The sequence below is a fragment of the Callorhinus ursinus genome, unplaced genomic scaffold, assembly GCF_003265705.2.
Source record: "Callorhinus ursinus isolate GAN/ISIS: 27379988/994484 unplaced genomic scaffold, GSC_fseal_2.0 scaffold20, whole genome shotgun sequence".
Classification (NCBI taxonomy): Eukaryota; Metazoa; Chordata; class Mammalia; order Carnivora; family Otariidae; genus Callorhinus; species Callorhinus ursinus.
In genome coordinates, this window is record NW_027397082.1 from 26,015,443 (window position 1) to 26,040,144 (window position 24,702).

At 38.1% G+C, this 24,702-nt stretch overlaps 1 protein-coding gene across 4 annotated transcripts in view; it reads left to right on the plus strand.

Annotated features, from left to right (window-relative positions):
- The window catches only part of IDE (insulin degrading enzyme), a 105,632-nt gene that overhangs the window by 24,989 nt on the left and 55,941 nt on the right, over positions 1-24,702 (plus strand). For all 4 annotated transcript variants that reach the window (XM_025881142.2, XM_025881145.2, XM_073904437.1 and 1 more), the window contains exons 2-4: positions 5,868-6,052; positions 7,060-7,267; positions 11,795-11,964. In XM_025881142.2, the coding sequence (XP_025736927.1) occupies positions 5,868-6,052; positions 7,060-7,267; positions 11,795-11,964 (563 nt within the window). The remainder of the gene's footprint in view (positions 1-5,867; positions 6,053-7,059; positions 7,268-11,794; positions 11,965-24,702) is intronic.

Below are 24,702 nucleotides of genomic sequence, written 5' to 3' on the forward strand. Positions count from 1 at the left end.
ATTTTTTCACCTTTTTATCTGTTCACGTGGCTCACTGTATGCTTCTGAAAAATAGCCATAGCCCTACCATATATACTGTAGTAATTATCATAGTCCCTTTCATGCATGAGACAATTGTACATACAGTTCTCTCTCTTTAAACTTGCTATATATTTAATCCTGCCATACGTTTTCCTTTTTATTTTTTAATTGAAGTATCATGAGATAATATGGCTCTCAGCCCAGGGACTCTGGGAGATTAGAAGCATTCTTCCAGGCTCCTTTCCACTACCTATCTCTGTTTCCTATGGAGGGAAGGGAGTAAAAGAACTGGAGCATTTATTTTGACCTATATTAATTTTTGGTTTCCTTGTTTTTGTTACTTGGGATTGTAAGGGAGGGGAATGAGATCAGGGAAGGGCTGTGGGGGTGGTAACTGGGAGCTGAGGAAGAAAGCCATATATGATTTCCTTAAGTACCACCTTCTGCTCTTCCCCTTCCCATGCTTCCTCTTTCTCGATAGTTCCAGCTCTGCCACAGATCAATTGTGTAAATGCCCTTGGGCAAGTCACTTAATCACTGAGCTTTTATTTCCTCTTCTGGGGTTGAGGAGAATGACCATCAGCAGCTGCTGTGACCTGTCACTTAGGGGGAATGGGAAAATTAAATGAGCAGTTTATAAAGCATATGACACTTTAAAAATGAGAGTAATTGTTAGTATTGGTTTGTACTGTGGCATCTTAAATTTTCTCACAGCCTGAAGGCTACCTGTGGGAGAAGGAAGAAGGTGTGAAACACCCTCAGTCCTCAAACTGGAATTCTAAGAAACCTGTAGTTAAGTAACTGTGTGGCAAGAGGTATAAAATGGAGGTTTTGTTTATTTGCTTCAACCTCCATAAAGCCCCTATAAAGTGTTCCATGTTAAGCTCTCGCTTTTGAAATGAACAGCCATTGATATGTATGCACCAAAACTAAATTTTGCAAAAGCACTTATCTCTAAAATGATGCTGCTATAGGATTCCTTTATTTATTTATTTTTCAAAATTTTTTTTATTTCAGAGAGAGTGCATGCACGCATGCAGGGGGAGGGGCAGAGGGAGAGGGAGAATCTCAAGCAGACTCCACACTGAGTGGGGAGCCGCCTCAGGGCTTGATCTCACAACTCTGAGTTTATGACCTGAGCTGAAATCAAGAGATGTTTGATTTCAACATCTCTTCAACATCGACTGAGCCACCCAGGTGCCCCTGTAGGAGTCCTTTCATTATAACCACCCTTACTCGTTCAAGGTTCATTTTTTCATGGTAAACTTCTTTCCAGAGGATGCAGAGTTAGAACAGTTGACAGTCTGCCTTGAACAAAGAAAGACAAAGCATCTCATCACAGGAAAATAAGATTTAATTGACAGGATTTTAGTTTATACCCACCTTTATGATCGAGCTGGTATAAAAAGTGAGGTATAGTGCTCCGTATAACTGAAGAGCCATGAGTATATGCTTCCCTGAGAGATGTTGTGATTTTTTTTAGGTCAAGTATTTGAGAATACGCGATCTTATACTGAAGCATCCTAGGGCTTATACCATCACTACCTTGATATTCTCTCTCTTCTGTCTTCCTCAGGGAAGAAAGGATGTTTATGGTGTGGTTCTGATTTCAGGCATTTTTCTCCTCCCCATTCAGGAGCGCCGTAGGCAAGCTCAGCTTCTGCCTATGGTTTTAGGAGTGGGTGGATGGATTCCACAGAAGGGAGGTTTTGATTTATAATTTTGCTATTAGCATGGTCATTCACCTGTTCAAGTTTATAGGTCATGCATTTAGAAATTAGAAATAGATGAGATCTACCTTTAAATATGTCTGAAGCTATGGGGGTGGGTAGGGAGCAAAACACAAAGTAAAATTTCTCAATCTCCTGTTAAATAGTCTGTGAAACACTTAAAGAGATATGAGAAAAAAAGACTGTAAAAGGTCATCTGAATAAAAGATTATTTGCACAAAAAATTTCCTCTTGGTATGGGAATTTGGAAATGACCTGTTTGGGAATTTGATTTTGCACACCTGTAGTTTAGGTCTTTACTTGTCTAGATAAAAATCCGTGACCTTTCAGGGGAAGTTCTGGTTGTAGTTCTATTAACACCAAGCTCTTGTTTTTCTGCTTTATGCCTCCTGTTTTTTTCTCACCACCAGTCCTTTGCTCAGGTATATCCTTCCTTTTATTTGGCATGCTTCCACTTACTTCCTCTCTTTCTCCTCTCTCCCCTCTTAGAGTTAGGTGTCCCCTTTTCATTATTCCCATAGTGCCCCGGGAACAACTTTGTCACTACTTAAAAGATAATGACCTGTTTTCACTCGTCTGGGTTCCTTCAGAGCAAGGGCTCGGGGGCACTCATCTTTATAGCTAACATATATGATGTAGTGTCTGCACCTTAAGAGGCCTCCTTAAATGTTCCTTTAGCTGTGAGGGAGCTGGAGTGGACACAGGACTGGAAGTTAAGAGTTGAGTTCTAATTGTAACTTGCTGTATGATCTTGGACAAGCGATTTAAGTTCTCTGAACTTCAGTGTCCGTATAAGTAAGATGAGGGGACTAGCCCACTTGGGGATCTTGTTCAAATGCAGATTCTGGCTCAGTGGGTCTCTGGTGGGTTCTGATATCTTGCATTGTTAACCAGCTCTCAGGAAGGGCCAGTGCTGCCAGTCCATGTACTGCAAAGGACTAGATAACATGTAATGACTCTTCCAGCTTTTACCTGTTGTGATTTTAGTCATTGTTTTAAATTCTGAACAGAACTACAAAATATGCTGTAATTATTAAATCTCTCTCCAGTTTATCAGAATGCTGAACACTGACGGTGTTGTGCCTTATGAAGTTTCCAATGTATGATAATGTCACCAAAATGGAAAGCAGTTTTATTGCTCCTAAGATTTTTGACTTAGGTTAAAAATATCAAATAAGTGTCTGGGAAAGCATTTGAGTTAACACCAGCCTGTCATCTGAAGGTCAGAATTACTCCTGAAGGATTTATGCTAATGAGGGAGCTGGGATGTGATCTCATGAGTATAAATACAGAGACAGGCAAGCTGTTGATGAATTCATTGTCAGAGGAGTTCCCAATCATTTCCTTCAGTTCTCCAGAAGGTAAGAATCAAATTGTTGTAGGATGTGCTGATAGATAGGCTGTAGGGATCCAGACTGTGCCTACTGAATATAGATTGCTGGGGATGGATCTTGTTTGAAGATGTTGGTACTGTTTCTTTTGGCTTTTACTTCCTCAAGAAGTCATGATATTTGATTTGGTAGCATTGCCAGCATAGAAATTTATAGTTGTCCTTGATTTCTTGTACAAATGGCTAAAAGTAGTTGGATTAATTTTTATATTTGACTTAGAGAATAAATCCATCTCTTTGTGCTCAGTCACACCAGGGATATCAATCAGGCATGCCTTCAATATCTAAATGAGTTCTGTACATGCCTGTGATGAGCTCTGATGGTACATATTTTTTTCCTCTGAAAAAAATGAAAATCTGGACAAGGAGAATGTAGCCTGTAGTGGAGGGTGGTTATCTTACTTCTGATGAGTTTTTCACCTCCCACAGAATAAGACCATCCGTCCTACGAAAGTGAGCTGTATTTCATCTCCCCACAACAGCTGTGGGTTGGACAGACTTTTTAGAGCTCCATCATCATCGTCATTACATTTTAATCATTTGTAGTCCTTGGTTCTCCTAGGCCAGACTAACTGAGGCAAGCACAGTAGAGGGAGTTAGGTGGAAACAATGGCAATGGAATAAGAATACATAGCTTTTGGTTTTTGCTCCCACTTGGTGAAATCCATTACAAGAATCCCAACCCCTCTCTCTAGTAGAGCATTACAGGAAGGAGCGTAAGTTATTCTCTGTGGTACACACTAAGCTTTCCTATTTTCTTTTAATGCTGCCCTTCTTCTTGAGGGTCTTAATGGAGGCTGTCTCATGTCTTATTTAATCTTAACCCAGATTAAAGTCCTTGAAATCAGATACGTACTGAAGGCATTTGTTGTAGTCCAAACAGATTGTCCTTTGGGAAATACCTTAGCCAGGATTATTATCCTTGTGCCCCTCTTTGGAGGCTCAGGTAGATAATTTTCTGTTACCCTGTGATTTTTTTTTTTAACCACAAAACACCTTTTTTAAGACTTTGTACTCAGATATTTTCATCTGTCCTGAACATCGAACTTAATTGGCTTGTGACTAATGAAATAGAAAGGAATTGTTAATAATACCTATAACTTCCAAATTGCTTTTGATTTTTCCAATGGTGATCTTATATCCCAAAAATGTTAGTATTATATTTTATGCTTTGTTTTTCAAGAAATAATTTTTACTATAAATAGGGCACGACTATTAGCACTATGTGATTTTAAAAAACCAGTATTATATATTTAGTATGACTTACAGTATTTTAAAATTCCAAAGAGTCTTCTTAAAAGGAGATCTAGACAACAATCTTAATAGGAGCAAACCTCTTTTTTTATCAGTTGTTACTCAGAAGAATAGTTAGATAGTTTCAGAGAGGAAGGTATTCTGATAAAAGCAAACTGAATTTTTCCTTCCCTTATTTTCCATATATTTTAACACAAAAAATAAAGGTTTTATTGGAGATAATACTATGCCTATTTATGCCCCTTCTGATTTACCTTTAAATCTTAGACTTCTCTCAGTCTTTAAGGAGCAGACAGATCTACTTTTATCTTCCAGGTAAGAAGAAAATATGCTAGCGTAGGGTCATTTTTCCTCTGTAGTCTCAGATGTTTTGGGCTTTACCCGATTAGTCTATTGGCCTGTTGATGATAAGAGGCTCATTTTTGTCTTTTGTATGATCCCCAACATAGACAAAAATAGCATATACTCTTATTCTCAAAAATATACATAATCCCAGACTCTGGAACATCTCTTCCTTGCACTAATACCAGACAGTACTCCTACAGAATTCTGTGTGCTAACAGCTTCTTCCCATCTTGGTAACTCAGCTTTCCTAGAGAGGAAAGGAGAGGACTACTTCACCAGATTATAAAAATTACTTGGGATCTTTCCCACTCTTTATTTGTTTGTATATACTTTTTCTTTTCTTATTTATTTATTTATTTATTTGAGAGAGAGAATGAGATAGAGAGAACGTGAGAGGGGGGAGGGTCAGAGGGAGAAGCAGACTCCCCGCTGAGCAGGGAGCCCGATGCGGGACTCGATCCCGGGACTCCAGGATCATGACCTGAGCCGAAGGCAGTCGCTCAACCAACTGAGCCACCCAGGCGCCCTGTATATACTTTTTCTCTTTTTTTTTTTCCCCTGCCTTCATAGTTTAGCCCAGGTCTCTTATTTGTATCAGGACTTCACAGGTTTTTTTTTCTCATTGGGGATTGTCGTCCCCTATGTCCTGAGCATGTGTGTATCAGACCCATGAGTTCTAGCTCTGTCCTGTCGTTGAATATCATCAGGTTGAGCAGTGTTTTGCTTGATCCAATAATAACCTTTACACAGCCTCACATCTTACTTTAGTAAATATTTCTGAAATATGTGGGGAAGTGGTCATTCGTAATTAAAAACCCATTTTAGGTCAGCCCACTGACCAGCTCATCACCCAACCTATCCTGTCTCAAATACCCATCCATCCCAGGTGCTCTCCTAGATCAAATAGGACTCCACAAAAACAATATTGTTAGCATTTCTCTAACAGAAGAATGAGGGGTAAGAGAGAAGAGAGGAATTAATACCCTGTAGATGAGCTATAGAAAAAGTTTCCTCCAGATATTTTTTTTATCTGATGATGTGTTATATGGGTTTGCTTGATATTATTCTTTATTCTTTAAAAAAAATTAAGCCACAATGCAACAATTAATACTTTTTTTTCTTTTTAGTTTTCAAGAGAAGACCTACAGCAAGATGAATAATCCAGCTATCAAGAGACTAGGAAATCACATTATCAAATCTCCCGAAGACAAGCGAGAATACCGTGGACTAGAGCTGGCCAATGGTATCAAAGTACTTCTCATCAGTGATCCGACCACGGATAAGTCGTCAGCAGCACTTGATGTGCACATAGGTACAATTTAAATTGTGAATTGAGCTTGGTTCTGTTTTCTTGATCTAATGTTGACATTTATTAGAACTTTCCATATGTGTGCAAATAAAGACCTCCTAGTTACAGTTTGATCTACCCTACTTTGTACAATAGCTCTGTACAGCTCTTGGCAATCTACATTTGTCAAAATCAAATAATCTTACATTTATTTACCAAGACATTTTGTTAGGTTCTCAGCTAAGGTGATCTAGCAGCAAGGAAATTAATTCTAGTCCTTTACATTAGCAGTGGTAATGCTTTCACTTTTGTACACTTTTGGTACACTAGGAAATAATTATATTTTCTAGATTCTTGTGTGCACCTTTCCCTTTAAATTTAATGTGGCTTTAATCAATTGATTCTTACCCCATATGTACATAGGTGTGTTTCTTTTTTTCCTCTCTGAAAAGCTTTTATTTAACTCAATGGCATTTTAAAATTGAGGAAATAAGGTAATAACCATCATGTATTGAACAAATAATTATTGCCAAGTACAGCATAGTGCATTTTGCAAATATTTGATTTGAGTTTGCACAGCTCTCTAGATTAGGTATATATAGAAAAAGTGACTGCGGCAAGATAAGGTATTGTGCTCACAATTTCACAGTCAGCAGAGCTGGTAACCCTAAACCTGTGCTCTTACCACTACCCTGTATTATCTCCTGCAATAAAATGTCAGAGCTAGAAAGTTCTAGCTCTTATGAAACAGTAAATTCAACTCTTTCTTTTCCTCCATTGTGATATGTGAGGAAACTAATGTCCAGAGAGGTTAAGTAATCTGCCCAAAGTCACCAAGTAATTAATATCAAAAGCTGAGGCTAGAATCGAAACAGTACCATTTTAGAGCAGCCTGTGTCTAACTTTCTCTGACTATATGATTGGAGTTGTCATATTAATGGAAGTTCCAGATCATCTGCAATCCATCTGTATTTTATAACTTTCAACATAAAAAAAAGATTTGTGGTATGTATTTTTTTCTTCTCTTTCAGGTTCATTGTCAGATCCTCCAAATATTGCTGGCTTAAGTCATTTTTGTGAACATATGCTATTTTTGGGAACAAAGAAATACCCTAAAGAAAATGAATACAGCCAGTTTCTCAGTGAGCACGCAGGAAGTTCAAATGCCTTTACTAGTGGAGAACATACCAATTACTATTTTGATGTTTCCCACGAACACCTAGAAGGTGCCCTAGACAGGTAATGCTGAATACTGTATGAATTATCCAACTTTGTGCACTTTATTACATTAATAGTAGTAACAGTATTTTTACAAAGATGTCTTCACAGCTTTATAGCTTAACAAAAAGTATTTAAACCAGTATTTTCCCCTGTGTTTTATAAAAAAAAAAATAATGGGTGATATTATATATCTTGTGGTAGAGGAAAAATAATGGCATGACTTTAAACCAGTCTTTAGCCCTACATAATATTTTATTGACTTATAAAATTCTCACCACCTCTCCCCATTCTAACTGGTATTCCATATGAAGCGTGTCATGAAGAATAAACTGTAATAGTGTCATGGATTTCTTTTCAAACATGCTCCTATTCCAGAATGCTAGAACTTAACTATTCTGTTCTCCTTTAGTTACTCTAGTCTCAGGGATACTTAGTGGATATAGAATTTTTTTTTTTATTGAAGTATAATTGACATTGTATTAGTTTCAGGTATATAACATAATGATTCAATATTTGTATACATTACAAAATGATCACCATTATAAGTCTGGTTACCATCTGTCATCATACAAAGTTACAAAAAATTTTTTCTTATGAGAACTTTTAAGATTTACTCTTTTGCAGCTTTCAAGTTTGCAATACCTTATTATGGACTATAGTTACCATGCCATACATTATATCCCCGTGACTTTTATAACTGGAAGTTTGTATCTCTTGACTCCTTTCACTCACCTCCTAAATCCCCTTTCTTCTGACCACTGCCAGTCTGTTCTCTGTATTTATGAGTTTTGTTTTGTTTTTTTTTTACTTTCCACCTATACATGAGATGATATTTGTCTTTCTCTGACCTATTTCATTTAGCATAATACCCCTAGGTCCATCCATGTTGTTGCAAATGGTAAGATTTCATTCTTTTTTTTTTTTTTTTTAAACAGCTGAGTAGTATTCCATTGTGTATATTCACTGCATTTTCTTTATCCATTCGTCCATTCATGGACACTTTGGTTGGTTTCATATCTTGGCTATTGTAAATAATGCTGCAGTGAACATAGGGGTGCTTATATCTTTTCAAATTAGTGTTTTTTTTCCCCTTTGGATATACACCCAGAAATGGAATTGCTGGATCATGTGGTTGTTTTATTTTTAATTTTTTTTAAAGATTTATTTATTTGAGAGAGTGAGAATGAGAGAGAGAGAGAGAGAGTACATGAAGGGGGGAGGGTCAGAGGGAGAAGCAGGCTCCTCGCTGAGCAGGGAGCCCAATGCGGGACTCGATCCAGGGATTCCAGGATCATGACCTGAGCCGAAGGCAGTTGCTTAACCAACTGAGCCACCCAGGTGCCCTTATTTTTAATTTTTTGAGGGTTGTTGTCCACAGTGGCAGCACCAATTTACATTCCCACCGACACAGGGGTTCCTTTATCTCCACATTCTTGCCAACACTTGTTATTTCTTGTCTTTTTGATGATAACCATTCTGGATGGTGTGAGGTGATATCTCATTGTGTGACACAGATTGTTTTGACCAGCTGTTTCAACCCTGGGGACATTTTGTGAAAGTATTTTCTGGAGCAAGCTCCATTAGGCCGATTTAATTTCTTGGTCAACTTTCTACACAGCTAACAGTCTATAATTTTTTGTCATATTAGTGGTTTGACTCATTATCCAAAGTGTAATTTTTCCTTGATAACTTTTTATAGTTTTCTGTATTGCCAAGAAGGTATAATTCTGCAGCTTTTTGATGGGTCTGTAATGAATTTTGACTTAGCAGTTTTAGTAATAGCTTTATTTGCTTACTTATATTAATAATAGTCATCACATTTTTTAAAAAACCTAGTAGTTTGAATTTATTCCTTAGTGGAAAGAACATGAACAGGGAAGAGACATGGGTTTGGGATACATGGCTGGGTAATAGTAGCCTGTTTCTTAATTCTAGTTATGTTTCAGTCTTTAGGCAGCAGCTTTGAGGTGTAATCATCTTTTGTATGTATTCCCAGAAGACTTCCATTAATGAGTTCCCTGGGATCATACACTGAATTTAATTTCCTGCCTTACAAATGCTACAGCAGATGTTCATTATAATCTCTGTATGATGGAGGATGTCTGTTACTTGACTCAGAGGATTAAAAAAAAAAAACAAAAACACTTGTATAAGAGCATCTTCTTTTTTTTAAGATTTATTTTAGAGAGAGAACATGTTTGTGGAGGGAGGGCAGAGGGAAAGGGAGAGAGAATCTTAAGCAGACACTGTACTCAGCGCAGAGATGGTCATGGGGCTCCATCTCACGACCCTGAGATCATGACCTGAGCCGAAACCAAGAGTCTGATACTCAATGGACTGTGCCATCCAGGCACCTCATGAGAGCATCTTTTTAAAATATTGATTATACCGTGTCGTTACCATGACCCTTTCACATGGACCTCTCCAGCTATGATATGTAGCTTTTAGGCACTTTCCCAGCTTAAGCATATTGAGATAGGTAAAAGAGCTTGCATGTCCAGAAATATCTGTTTCTCTGTATCTTTGATTATAGACTCCAGATAGATGGACTTTTCCTTTGGATTGGTATGTGTAGAGTGCTTAGCACAGTATCGTATTTACTGTGTGCATAAAATAAGTATCAAGTAGTGATTACAGTCTCTTTGGCAGCTGAACTGTGAAGTGCAGTTGCTGAGATGTCTATAGATCCAGGAGCCTGTTAGGCCCTATTCAGACAGCCTCTGCTTGTGGCTTCATCTGAATTCTGGATCTTGTTTTTATAGGATGAGGTCTAAAGTTTCTTAAGATTTACTCTATGAAATCATGCTTTAAATTGCAACCTGATACAGGAGAGTTAACTTATAACTAAAGTTACTTTATTTTTTAAAAAAGATTGTATTTACTTATTTATTTGAGAGAGAGCATGAATGGGGGTGGGGTGGGGGAGGCAGAGGGAGAAGCAGACTCCCTGCTGATCAGGGATCCTGATGTGGGCTCGATCCCAGGACGCTGGGATCATGTTCTGAGCCGAAGGCAGATGCTTAACCAACTTGGCCACCCAGGCGCCCCCCCCAACATTATTTTAGTTTAAACTTTGGTACTACTACTAAAGGATAGCCTCAAGAGAAGCATTTGATTACTTTTATGTTAGAGTTACATGCTATGTTATTTGTTGAATCACTGATTATTAAAATTTTTAAATTCTCTTAATATTTTGTAAAAGCCCATAATTGTGTCTTGGTCAAACTACTGTGTGATAGGATTTTCATTCCATTATTTTTAACCCACTAGTTAAAGTTTTTCTCCATAAGAAGAAAGGATATTCAAATAGAGCCTTTAAAAAGTAGGTCACTTGGAGTGCCTGGGTGGCTCAGTTGGTTAAGTGTCCGACTCTTGATCTCAGCTCAGGTCTTGATCTAATGGTCATGAGTTTGAGCCCCATGCTGGACTCCACGCCCAGCATGGAACCTACTTAAAAAGAAATTTTTAAAAATGTAGGTCACTTAGTTTGTCCTAAAATGTCTGAATCTTATTGCAGTTGCACCTAAAACTGTAAATTTAAGATTGATTTGCCCAAGAACTGTCACCTGCCTTTTCTTTTTTTGGAGATTTAGCCATACATAACAAGGATTTTCATGACTTGCCAAATTGCATATCTTAAATAGATTGCTACAGTCTTCGTAAGTCTGCCTTGACTTTTTGCTGTTGTGATATTTTGACTTATATTAAGAAATATGTATTTGGTTTTTCTGTCTGTTCTTGGCCCATACCTCATAAAACCCTTGGAATTTCCTAAATGATGAGGGTATTAAATGTGTCTTTTGGTATGTTAATAAGGTGACTTTGGGGAAGCCCTTGGGTAACCTGAGGGGGGCTGGTTTCCAGGGCAACTAGCCCTGTGATTGGAAGGTTGGAACTTTCACTCCTGTTCCTAGACCTTCCAGGAGTGGGAGGAGGGGCTGGAGTTCAGTCACCAATGGCTTGTGATTTAATCAGTCATGCTCACGTAATGAAGCCTCCATAAAAATCCAAGAGGACAGAGTTTGCAGAACTTCCAGGTAGGTGAAAACATGGAGGTTGGGGAGAGTGGCCTCCATGCCTCTTCCTGTATACCTCGACCTGTGCATCCTTTCCATCTGTCTATTCCTGAATTACATCCTTTTATAATAAACTGGTGCTCTAGTAAGTAAAAGGTTTCTCTGAGTCCTGTGAGCTGCTGTAGCAAAATAATTGAACCAGAAGGGGTGGTGGGAACCTCTGATCTGTAATCAGTTAGTTAGAAGCCCAGGTACAACGTGGACTTGGGATTGGCATCTGAAGTGTGTCCACTGAGTATATTTTCACTAATATCCCTGGGGTAGATTGATTTCTCTGAATTTACATATGTCCAATATTTTTCTTTTACTTGGAACTTATTTCACATTTCTTTTCTCTTGGTAGCAATGGTAGTTTTTTTGGTTCTGTAGAATTCATATTTCTTATCTGTTAAGTTTCAAACATATTTTTTAAAGGCCACTCTTTTAAAATAACAGCTTTTGAATTGTTAATTGTGTTTCACACCCTTAGGTTTGCACAGTTTTTCCTGTGCCCCTTATTTGATGAGAGTTGCAAAGACAGAGAGGTGAATGCAGTTGATTCAGAACATGAGAAGAATGTGATGAACGATGCCTGGAGACTGTTTCAGTTGGAAAAAGCTACGGGGAATCCCAAACACCCCTTCAGCAAATTTGGGACAGGTTTGTCAACAGCGGCTTTCATGCATTAGTTTCTCTGACCTCATTTAAACCCATGGCCTCTTTTCACAGTATTGTATTTTACAGTTCAGGTTAGAGGATTTTGGAACTCCCCATTCCTAGTTCCCTGTTCTTTATAAACTCACAGTCCTGAGAAGAGGTTGTTCTATTGTTGCTACTCTGTTATTGCTTACCGTACCCCTACACTTAACGTTATCTGTCTGGTCCCTGTGTAGGCATTTATATTTGTGACTTGTGACCTGAAATGAGGCTGAAGCTTAGGTGTATCAGCTTCATGGAGAAAGTGATGGGTTATTAAGAAGAGTGATTGAATATGAAGTAAGTTTGATGGATAAGAAGATATAAAATGGAATTCAGAGTTTAGAAGCAGTAAGAGTGAAGTCAGTGTAACAGGTGACTAGCATTTTGGCTGGTAATTCAAAAAGATGTCAAATGGGCTCTTGGCAATGGACCTCATACATAAAATTCTCAAAATTATGGTAATAATGACCTAAGCAATTATTTAACCCTCTAGAGGACTACTCTGGCCATGATTCAAACAGGGGTCTGAATATATAAGGAGCACAGCGGTTAGAGATGTGAATAGAGGTTAAGTAGCATTTCAGAGAGAGAATAGATCCTTGTATTCTGAAGTCTACCTTCCAAATAGAAGTGCTTTTTTTAATGCTCACTTCAAGGCTTGTCAAATTGTCTTGCTCCCCTCACCTCCACCTCTACTCCCTATACATGCTTAGCATCCCTCATGGGAATGGCTCTGTGGGAGCTTGAACGCTGTAGAAGACACACCAGGTCCCTGCTCTCAGAGTGCTGCAATCTCCTGGAAAGAGATTAGAGGTGGGAATGACAGGGAGTAGAATAACATCAGTGTGGGGATTCTGATTTCATATTTGTACCCTTTTTCTTTATTCAATTTTTCATTAAAAAGTACATGTTTAATTTAAATATTTAAACAGTGCAAAAGTCCTTTTAAAAAAAAAGCAAAAACAAAAACTCTTTTCTTCATCTACTCCTGCCAGTCCCACTCACCAGATGTAATCGTTGTTAACAGGTTGCTATGATTAAAATACTGCTTTGGGGATTATAAACTGGCATAAAAATAATAGATTGTTCAGTGCACTTACAAATTTATGCATCTTATATAACTTAATTTGGGAATGTTTTTTTAAGACTATAAAGACAGCTTTCTTTCAGTTTGGGTACCATTCCAGTATATCCCAACAGCAGCCAGGGAATTAGCATAGCTTTGCAGAATTAGAAGGAGTTTTTTTTTTTTTTAAGTTTATTTATTTTTTTTAGTAATGCTACACCCAACGGGCTCAAACTCCATGACCCCAAGAGTAAGAGTCACATGCTCTTTTGACTGAGCCAGCCAGGTGCCCTGCATTAGGCGTTTTTATTTATTTAATTAATTTATTTTTTAAAAAGGGTTTATTATTTTAGAGAGAGAAAGAGGGAATAAGCAGGGGGAGGGGCAGAGGGAGAGGAAGAGAGAATTATAGGAGTTTTTAAACATTGTGATTAGAAGCAGTAATATATTCTTTAGACTTACCTGGCACTCAATGTCAACATCATTGGTAAGAGGAATACTGTGGTCCCTAAAATGTCTATGTAATGCTGAGTTGTTTGAAGGTGGTTTTTGGGTGCACCTAGATGGCTTAGTTGGTTAAGTGTCCGACTCTTGATTTTGGGGCTCAGGTCATGATCTCAGGGTTGGGAGAGATTGAGTCCCATGTCAGGCTCTGTGCTGGGTGTAGAGCCTACTTAAGATTCTTTCTCTCCCTCTCCCTCTGCTCCTCCCCCGCCCCCCCCAAAAAAAAGAAAGAAAGAAAGGTGGCTTTTGTAGAGAATGTCGGCATGCATGGTATATCAAGAAGGGGATGTGAGTTGTAAAAAAAAAAAAAAAAAAAAAATTTCAAAATCATTACATCCAAATGGTTGTTGTCTTTTAAGTAGTCTCTCTGGTAGGTTAGACTTACACCAACAATGCTGCTATTGTGCAGAACATGTTGGAGCTCCTCTTTGAGAGTTGCTCTCTTTTAAATAGCCTCACTGGTGACAAATCATAATCAGCATAATCAGGAAGCAGCCACAAATCTTCCAGAAATAAATCCGGTGAATAAGGCGGGTGATATTACTTCTGGTCACAAGCAAGGAACAATCTTAAATGTTCTAGAGGAAGGTTTTAGGAGTGATGGGCAAAGAGAAACACTGAATGGTCAATAATGTGTGGATGGATTCTGAGAGCATGCTTGTTTTTTTTTTTAACTTTAAATTTTTTATTGTTATGTTAATCACCATACATTACATCATTAGTTTTTGATGTAGTGTTCCATGATTCATTGTTTGTGCATAACACCCAGTGCTCCACGCAGAATGTGCCCTCTTTAATACCCATCACCAGGCTAACCCATCCCCCCACCCTGGCATGCTTGTTTTTAATAAACCACCAACAAGGCTGGGCAGTTAATTAGTGAAGTATGAGGTAATATAAACAGTTACGAGATGACTGAGCCAGACTCAGTACTAAAGTACAGAAAATGTGATAGAAGTAATGCAAATGCCAAGTTACCTTCTGATTTTAGAAGTATACTTTCTAGGGGCGCCTCGGTGGTTCAGTCAGTTAAATGTCTGACTCTTGGTTTGGGCTCAGGTCATGATCTCAGGGTTGAGAGATTGAGCCCCGCATCAGGCTCCGTGTTCAGTAGGGAGTTTATTTGAGATTCTCTCCCTCTGACCCTCCCCCTACTCGTGCAGACACACGCACTCGCATGCTCTCTCTCTCTAAAATAATCTTTTTAAAAAATGATTTTTAAAAGAAGTATAAACTAACATTGAACTTTTTGGAGTAGAGGTTCTGTCCATTTTTAAGGTCACAGATATGTTTGAAAACATGATGGAAGCTGTATACCCTCACCCTAGAAATACACATATAACATTTTATAGAAGTGATCCTTGTAAAAGAATCCTTGTCAGAAATTTATAGTTTACTTTTTTACTTTGACTTCAGATGTTTCTGTGAATGTGGGTCATTTTCTCCATCAAGGGATTAGGACTTATTTTAATAATAATAATAATACTTAAAATATTAAAATATATTTAAAACATTTTTTACTTTTTTAAAAAGATTTTATTTATTTATTTGACAGAGAAAGGGAACACAAGCAGAGGGAGTAGGAGAGGGAGAAGCGGGCTTCCCGCTGAGCAGGGAGCCCAGTGCGGGGCTCAATACCAGGACCCTGGGATCACGACCTAAGTGGAAGGCAGACTCTTAATGACTGAGCCACCAGGTGCCCCTAAAACATTATTACTTAGATAAAGATAACAGGAAAAGCTGAGTATTTTTAAGTGAACAAAAGCCAAGCGTTGTGCTATATATTTTTAAGAAAACCTTACAGTAAGATGTTTATCCTTTATAGGGGTTTTTCATGCTTCAAAATAGTATAGATCAGTTGCTTTCAAACTTTTTTGTATATAATACACTGTAAGAAGCATGTTTTACTTAGCAACTCAGAGCACATATATGTGTGTTTGTGTAAGCACCTAAAATTAAAGTTTTACCAAACAATATCTTATCTAATATCTTGGTCCCTCTGTTATATTCTTTCTTAAAAAAGAAAAAAAATTCTGGTCTGCCAATACATTAAATTTATTTCATTATAATCAATAGGTCCCAAACCAAGTGTTAGGCAGTCATTTTGGTAGGCTCAGAAAAGCATCTGTTAAAGCTTAGCACTTGTTCATGAACAAAAACAGCAAGAGGGGTGCCTGGGTGGCTCAGTTGATCAAGTGTCCAGACTCTTGATTTTGACTCAGGTCCTGATCTCAGGGTCCTGAGATCAAGCCCCACTGGGCATGGAGCCTGCTTAAGATTATCTCTCTCTTCCTCTCCCTCTGGCCTCCCTCCCCGTCCCAGCTCGTGTGCGTGCACATGTGCATGCATGTGTTCTCTCTCCAAAAACAAACAAACAACAAACTCTTGAGCCAATAAAACCCTGCACCAAACATAATAAATGATGGGGTTTCAAAAGGATTTCCATTGAAAGGCAAAAACAAAACGGGAATACTGTGTAATCACTTTTTCGTTCAGCTACCATATTATAGTTACTAATTATTGCGATAAGGGAAGGCAGTGTGATATGTAAGAGGTAGAAAGGAAGCAAAAGAAAACTTACTCCATGATTGTCTGCATAAAAACATTCAAGAAAATCTTTAGATTGATCATTAAAAATAAGATAATTCATCAAGGTTGCCGAAAGACAAGAAGTTGCACTCTTTTATCAACAGTAATCAATTAGAAAAACATTACAGGAAAAGTGATTTCACTAACAGTATAAAAATATCTGTAAGTTACTTAGAAATAAATCTAACAAGAGGTGCAAGAAATATATAGTGCATATGAAAGAATACCTGAGTAAATGGGAGGATAAACCATGTTCATGAATGGGTAAACTCAGTATCACACAGATGTAAGTTCACAAGTTTATCTTAATCCAATGCAGTGCCAGTTGAAAGCTCTAGTTTTGATTTGTTTGTTTGAGGAACCTGATAATCTGATTATAAAATTAGTAAGAAAGAGGGGTGCCTGGGTGGCTCAGTTGGTTGAGCATCCAACTCTTGGTTTTAGGTCAGGACATCACTCGGGGTTGTGAGATTGAGCCCAATGTCAGGCTCCCTGCTCAGTGGGGAATCGGCTTGAGATTCTTTCTTTCCCTCTCTCTCCCCACCCCGTCCCCCCCGCTTGTGCGTGCTCACGCTGTCTCTCTAAAATAAATAAATCTTAAAAAAAAAAAAAGAAAAAGTAAAGGGCCAAGAATAGCAAAGATGCTTTTGAAGAACAACAAAGAAAGGACTAATTTTACCAGATACCAACACTTACTATAAAGTTCTTGTTGTTACAGTAGTGGAACTGGTGTAAGAATACAGGAAGATAACAGATTATAGACCCTAGAAATATACCTACACATATATGGAAATTTGACTTAAGACAGAGGTATGTTACAAGAGATGAAGAAAGGGGAAATTACCCGTGTAGAAATAAGTAAAATTAGATGCTCATCTCATACCATACACAAAGATAAATTCCAGGTCAATTAGATCTAATTATGGAAAGAAAACTTCACAACTTGTAGAAGAAAATATAGATTTTTTTTTCATCTTAAGAAAAGTGTTCTTAAAAGGGGGGGGGAAAAGAGACAAACCAAAAAACAGATTCTTAACTATAGAGAACAAACTGGAATTGATGGTTACCAGAGGGGAGTTGGGTGGGGATGGGTGAAATAGGTGAAGGGGATTAAGTATACACTTATCATGAAGAACACTGAGTAATGTACAGAATTGTTGAATCACTGTACTGTACACCTGAAACTAATATAACCCTTTATTTATTTATAAAAATTTTATTTATTTATTCAGGAGAGACAGAGAGAGAGAGAGGCAGAGGGAGAAGCAGGCTCCCAAGGAGCAGGGAGCCCGATGTGGGACTCGATCCCAGGACCCTGGGATCATGACCTGAGCCAAAGGCAGATGCTTAACCATCTGTGCCACCCAGGCGCCCTAATATAACCCTTTATGTTAACTATACTGGAATTAAAATTTTTTAAAGTGTTATTAAGCACACAAAGCACAAATTATATCTTTTAGAGATAAAGATAAGTCATAGGTTTAAAGATAAGTTTGACTTCATTAAAATTTAAATTTCTGGGGGCGCCTGGGTGGCTCAGTCGTTAGGCATCTGCCTTCGGCTCAGGTCATGGTCCCAGTGTCCTGGGATTGAGCCCCACATTGGGCTCCCTGCTCAGCGGGAAGCCTGCTTCTCCCTCTCCCACTCCCCCTGCTTATGTTCCCTCTCGCTGTGTCTCTCTCTGTCAAATAAATAAAATCTTAAAAAAAAAAAATTTTAGGGGCGCCTGGGTGGCTCAGTTGGTTAAGCATCTGCCTTCAGCTCAGGTCATGATCCCGGGGTCCTGGGATTGAGCCCCGCGTTGGGCTCCCTGCTCAGCGGGAGGCCTGCTTCTCCCTCACCCACTCTCCACTGCTTGTATTCCCTCTCTTGCTGTGTCTCTCTAAATAAATAAAATCTTAAAAAAAAAAAAAATGAGTGAAGTAGAGCTCATGTATCCAAACCAGGTAAAGAGCAAAGTATTTTGAGCAAAATGCAAGTTGCAGACTGTGTTTTGTGGGATAGCTTTCTATAGAATTTGAAAATAGGCAAAACAGTACTGCATCTTGTTACTGTCTGTATGTGTATATAGTATAGTATAAGATATGCATAAGATTGATTAAACACCAAGTTCTTTTTAGTATCTCTGGGAGTGGGGAGAGACAGACAGGAGGAGAGGGGAGGAGAGACTTTATCTCTGGGAGGAAATAATTTTATAACAAAATATGGCAAAATGTGAAGAGTGATAAAACTGGGTAGTTAGTACATAGGTGTAAATGGTGTAATTCTGGATGTTTAAATATTTATAAATATTTCGCAGTTTTAAAATTAAAAGAGAAATGTGAAATAGTTCTTTTACCCATTTATCTAACAAAAAGGGGAAAATGAAAGGCTGAGAGGGTAGCACTTTTCAAGATGAGCGGGAGAAAGCTTACTTTTGTGTGTGAGGACTGTTGGTATATTAACTACTTAAGCTTGTCTGTGTCAAAAGAAACCTGCAGGTTACCTGTCTTGTTCTAGTAAGTATTTGGTTTTGTAAACCTTTGTCCAACTAAGGGGGACAAGCCCTTAAATTGTTGTCCTTTTTCCTGTGTCTCGGGTTTCCATGCCCAGATTCTCACATTCTCAAACTGACATGTGGCAAGTATTTTTCTGTTTGAAGTCAGTTACTCTGAAAGTTGTTTTCATAGCCACATATGTCTTCGTTGAATCCCTGTATAAATCTCCTAGCCTCAGACTCCAGCCAGGAATCTCCCCTCCAACTAGCATATTCCTGGGTGATTTAAAGTTTGGCTTCCAAAGTGGGTCAGTACTCGAGGTGAATATTTGCCCTACCACTGGCCAGCTCAGAGACTCTAGGCAGGTTTCTTAGCTTTTGTAAGCCTCAGTTTCTTCCCATATCGGGTTGACACGAGGTATAAATGAGGCTGTACATGTGAAGTGGTTAGCAAAAAGTCTGGGGGCTATAATAATTTTAAATAAATAATGGTAGCCTTCACAAACCATCCAATAGCTGTGAGAGATGCCCAAACTTTGAAAAGGACCTTGCCACAATAGGTGAGTTGATCAGCCAAGAGCAGCGTGAAGTAGGTTTGGTGAACCGACTGTAGGGCAGTATGTTCTGAGAGGAATGTTGTTCTCTTGGTGTCCACATTGGCTTTTTCCTTCCTGTATCATTACCTGTGCCTTTAGTTTTAGTTCCATGGTTCCTGAGAAATTCGATGCCGTTTATGCATTTATTCATTCTTTTTGCCTCTCCATAGAATAAAAGCAGGAGCAGTTGGATTTTTAAAAGTAGTTTAGAAAAGGAAAGGGAAAAACCTTAGTTTGGTTATTCTTTAGTGATCTGTTTCTCTGTACATAACACCACAGACACTGCGAACAACTGGATTTAGTCACAGCTGGGAAGGAAATAAAAAGAAGGAAGTGAAGGAGTCAATGAGGGAGACAAAACAGGCCCTCCTTGTTGTATAGGTGGAGTGAAAGACAAAGTGGGAGGGCACATGGAAAAAGAGGGTGGGTGGCGCTCTATTTTAAGGATAGGTGCCATTTTTCTTACTTAATTGTTATTTACTCGAGTACACTTTGTAGTATGTGCCACAGGATTATAAGAATTTGAATAGGGTGTTATAAATTAGCCCAGATGATGTCTTTCTCCCTTAGTTGACAAATGATTCTTTTTTAACCCCCCTACATGTAAAGTACATTAGAATATGCAAAGAAATGTAACCAATGTCTTTACGTAAATTCAAGGTGTTTATAGTTGAGTTGGAGACTTACGACAAACCCAGGATTTCACTGGAGTATAACCTTGGGTTTGATTTTCCAGGATCATTATCTCTTCTTTCTCTTCTCTGCACTGAATTTTATTAAGTACTGTGCTAAGTACTTTACCTGGATTATTTAATTTACAATATCCTCAGTAGGTACGTGCTTATTATTTTCATTTTATAGATGAGTAAACTAACACTTGAGAGAAGGTCATTAAATTGCTTGGGGTCACTCAGCCTTTAAGTGATGGAGTTGTGATCTGAACCCAGACCTGGTGCTTTTAATCACTGTTCTATTCTACCTGCTTGGGGTTCCCTGGAATTGAATTTTCCAGGACCTCAGAGGAGATGCAAACTGAATCCTCCTGAAGGGTAGGTAGGATTTTCTTAAGAAGGAAGAACCATTCAAGAGGAAAAAGAACTAATATTTATTGTATGAGTATTAAATGCCACACACTGGGTAGGTATTCTACCTAATAAGATTTCACTTAACCTTCACCACCAATACTGAAATTTCATCATGCCCTTTGACAGATGCCGAAACGAACTGAGAGAGGGCATGCAGGGAGAGGGAAGTAGGGTGATAATAGAAGTTTCTGTGTAGGTTAGAAGATTTGGTATCAAGTAGTCTTAACTCAGAGCCTGTGTTCTTTGCCTTAATGTTAACTTGGCCCCCAAAACTGTGACAAGAAGAAAAGACTGGGAATGAGCCCAGTGTCTTTTAGAGCACATAACTTAGAATCATTTAGTTATAACAAAGGACGCTTTTCCACAGGAAGAGGAAGGAACAGAGCAGGAAAATGGATTAGAACTGAAAAATATGAAATATAAACCAGAAGGTATTTGAATGACTCCTGATCTTGGGATGATACAGTGACACAAAATCAGACCCTGATAACAGTAGATAATGACTCTTTTAAAAAACAACAAAAATAACATTATCACTAATCTCCAATATCTAGTTTTCAAATTTCTAGTTGTCTCATAAAAATATGTAATTTTTAAGTTTATTTGGATTAGGGTCCACATAATGTTGAAATGTTAGCAATTGATAGGTCTTTAAATATCTTTTGATCTATAGGCATAGGTTCATCCTTCATCTCCTTCCCCTTATACCCCTAGAATTTATTTATTGAAGGATTAGGTTGGTTGCTGTATAGAACTTTTCATAGCCCAGATTTTCCTTCATGCATCCCAACAATGTAGTTTAACGTATTCCTCTGACCTCTGTCACAATTTCCACAAATTGGCAGTTGGGGTTTTTTTGGACAAGACTTCATAGGTGGTTATGTGTTCTTCCATCAGGGGCATATAAGGTCTAGTTGTCTCTCTATTTGTAGTGTTGCAACCATTGATCCTCAATGCATCACCTCCCTAATTCTAATTTGGTTATTTCTCCTACTATTTGAATAGTAGTTGTTGTAGGAAAGGCAGGACAAATGCTTGATTCATTCCCTTCATTTACAGTTTTCAAAATAATGAGTTGGTTCCCTAGCATCCTTGAATGATGACTCATTTGTTTGGACATTACAAATATTTGATATGTTTCAGCCCACTAAGTCATTTAATATTTCCTAAGTTTTTCCATGGATGTTGTTACTGTCTTGTTTTTTTCCTTGCTAGGATATGTGTCTCCGGAAAACTAGAAATTTAGGGAAATCCGGAACTGGATTAATCAAGTGTACAGGTGCTTTATTAGGGCCTTTGCGAGGTTTTCACTTATAGTCCTGTCTCATAACTTGCATTTTGTACTTGAATGTACTAACCCAGGGGCAGGAGAATTGCCCTTTTTAATTCTATAGGAAAAATCATGTGTGTCTCAAAAGGCTTTAGTCTCTTCCAGGATTTTTAGAAGATTTTACAGCAGGAAGAAAGAATGTTTTTAGAAAAAAAGATTTATAATACAGTCAATCCTTGCACAGTGTGGGAGTTGCACAGTCCCCTATCGGAGCCAGCCAGGTGCCCCTCTTGTGTAAATTTTGACTCCCTAAAAACTTAACTACCTATAGCCTAAGTGGACCAGAAGCCTTACCAATAACATAAACAATCAGTTAACACAGATTTTGTATGTTGTATGTATTGTATACTGTATTCTTAAAGTAAGCTAGAAAAAAGAAAATGTTAAAATCATAAAAGTACATTTATAGTATTTAATTGTATTCATTTACACACGTACTGTATTTGTTGAAAAAAGTCCACATAAGAGTGGATCTGTGAAGTTCAAACCCATGTTGTTCAAGGGTCAACTGTAATTTCAAGTAACTAGCTTCAGATAATACTAACTTTTAGAATCTTGGGTTTTCAGAGAACATTTAAGATTTTCATGGTTATAACTGTCAAGTTGACCTTTCCTTGAAAACCTTATCAGACATACAGTTGGAGACAGCTTTAGATTCTAAAACAGTTTTCTAAAACTTCAAACTCAGCCTTTCCTACAATGTAAGGAACATATTCCTGGCTTCAGAATTTTCCAGGAAAATAAATTCAGTATTTGTATCAGTATGAGTTTGTAAGCTTTTCTATTTTTAATAGAATTTAAAGTAGTTGTTACAGTGAAAGTATAAGATCGTATTTACTGAGTTTTATAGTTTACAGAACCTTTTTCATCTCCATTATCACTTTTTATCAGCTTCACAGCAACCCAGGTTAATATTAAATAATTATGTTCTGACAGGGGCCTATGCTAAGCCTTTACACGCACTGAATATTCATTTAATACTAGCAATCCCATGAGGTTGGTTCTCTTATTATTCTTAGTTACAAATAAGGAAGCTGGGGCCTAGTGAGGTTAAGAAACTTGCCTGTGTCTCACAGCTGGGAGACAGAGGAGTCAGGGATTGAGCCCCAGCTCTTAACAACTGGGCATGTATCCATATTGCCCCTATTTTGCAGATCAAATAAATGACCCCTTGGAGATATTGAGAGACTTTTCCAAAGTTGCTTAATTGATACATGATGGAGTCAGGACAAGAAACTCTGACTCTCCCATCTGCCAAGCCAATGCACTCTCCAGTGGGCCCAGAGTGGAAGTGTCCCAGTCAGCAGCCCTGATGTCCTCAGTCCACTGCTGGAGCTCCCTGGAATGGTAACAGAGCCAGAAAGGTAGGAGTCAGGATTTGGTTAATGGAATTTCAGTTTGCTAGGAATGACCTCGCTGAGTTAGCACTAAATTAGGACAGTATGTGTCTAGAGACTGGAACTGGTTGATATTTGGTAACCCAGCCATATTCACATTGTTCTCCATGCATGGATTCTTAGGTAGAGGAAAGTCATCTAGACCATTTACTGAGCTTTCTTCTCTACTTTAGTGCCATGGTTTCTGTGATATTCTCAGAAGCCAGGTTTCCTTCCTACAGTTCACGTCGTAACAGCAGTAGCTGCTGTTTATTGTGTGTTTATTTTGTTATACATCAAGTATTCTGTTGAATACATTAACATTTTTACAGATTTATTATGTCATAAAAGAGGTTCAAAAGCATTTGCCAGATCATTCTCTACATAGTACTTAAAGACACGGAGCATTATAAATACAGCTTGAGCATCTGATGTACTCTTCTCCACTTGCATTTTCCCCCCTGCTTCTGGGACATAACCACCTTAAGTTTGGTGACTGTCAAGTCTTATGTGTTGTTTTTTTTTTTAAATATCGCTAGTCATATATTTACCTCTAAGGAATATGTTGTATAGTTTTTAGTTTTACAAAAATGGTATTTTATTGTGAGTAATCTCTGCTACTTTTTTTTTTCATTCACCATTGTATTTGTAAGAGTTGGTGAATGTACCTCTGGTGAGTTTTTAGATTTTCATTGCTGCTATTTGAAAAATTCATTGACTGTATCACTGTTTGTCTGTTTTCCTGTTAATAGAATAGTGCTGCTGTGAGCAGTCTTGTACATGTGTCCTTCTGCACAGAGTTCTTTAGGGTACATGTATCCAGCAGCAGAATTACTGTGTAGTGGAGTATGTACATGTTCACATTCAGTAGATATTGCCAAATTGTTGCTTACAGCAGTTGATTCAGCTTATACTTTCTCTTGCAGTGGCTGAGTTTTCATTTCTCTGCATCCCTAAACAGCAGTTGCTGTCATCAGACTTTTGTATTTTTGCTGTTTATTGAATGTTAAATATTACTCGTAAGCTTTTTTATATGAATTTTTTTTTTTCTAATTTGGTGTAAACCTACCAGTGTCAGAATCGAGATTGAGCCTAAGAGAAGTAAAATAACTTGTTTAAGGTCATGCAACCAGAAGATGGCTGAGGCTGGATTTGGATTAGGGGAGAGCTCTGTGAACACCAAAGCCAGTACCTGTTCCTTTGCAGCTCTCTGCGTAAGGGTCTTGCCACCAACACTAGCAGAGCCCAGTTGATGTAAGGACTAATTACGGAGTTCTGCGCTTTATGTCCTGCTTTTCCTTTCATTCCCTCATCTCACTGTTTCTTGAGAAATTCCATCAGTAGCCTTCCTGTTTTTAGTAAACTCTTTTAAAGGATTTGTTACAAAAGGATTAATAAACTTAACGGCAAGCTTGACTGTTTGGCCCATTTGTTTTTTGGATTTTTAAAATTATTATGGGGCGCCTGGGTGGCTCAGTCAGTTAAGCATCTGCCTTCAGCTCAGGTCGTGATCTCAGGGTCCTGGGATTGAGCCCCGTGTTGTGCTCCCTGCTCAGTGGGGAGTCTGCTTCTGTGTGCTAAGTAAATAAATAGAAATAGAAATAGAAATAAATAGAAAGAAAGAAAGAATGAAAGAAAGAAAGAAAGAAAGAAAGAAAGAAAGAAAGAAAGAAAGAA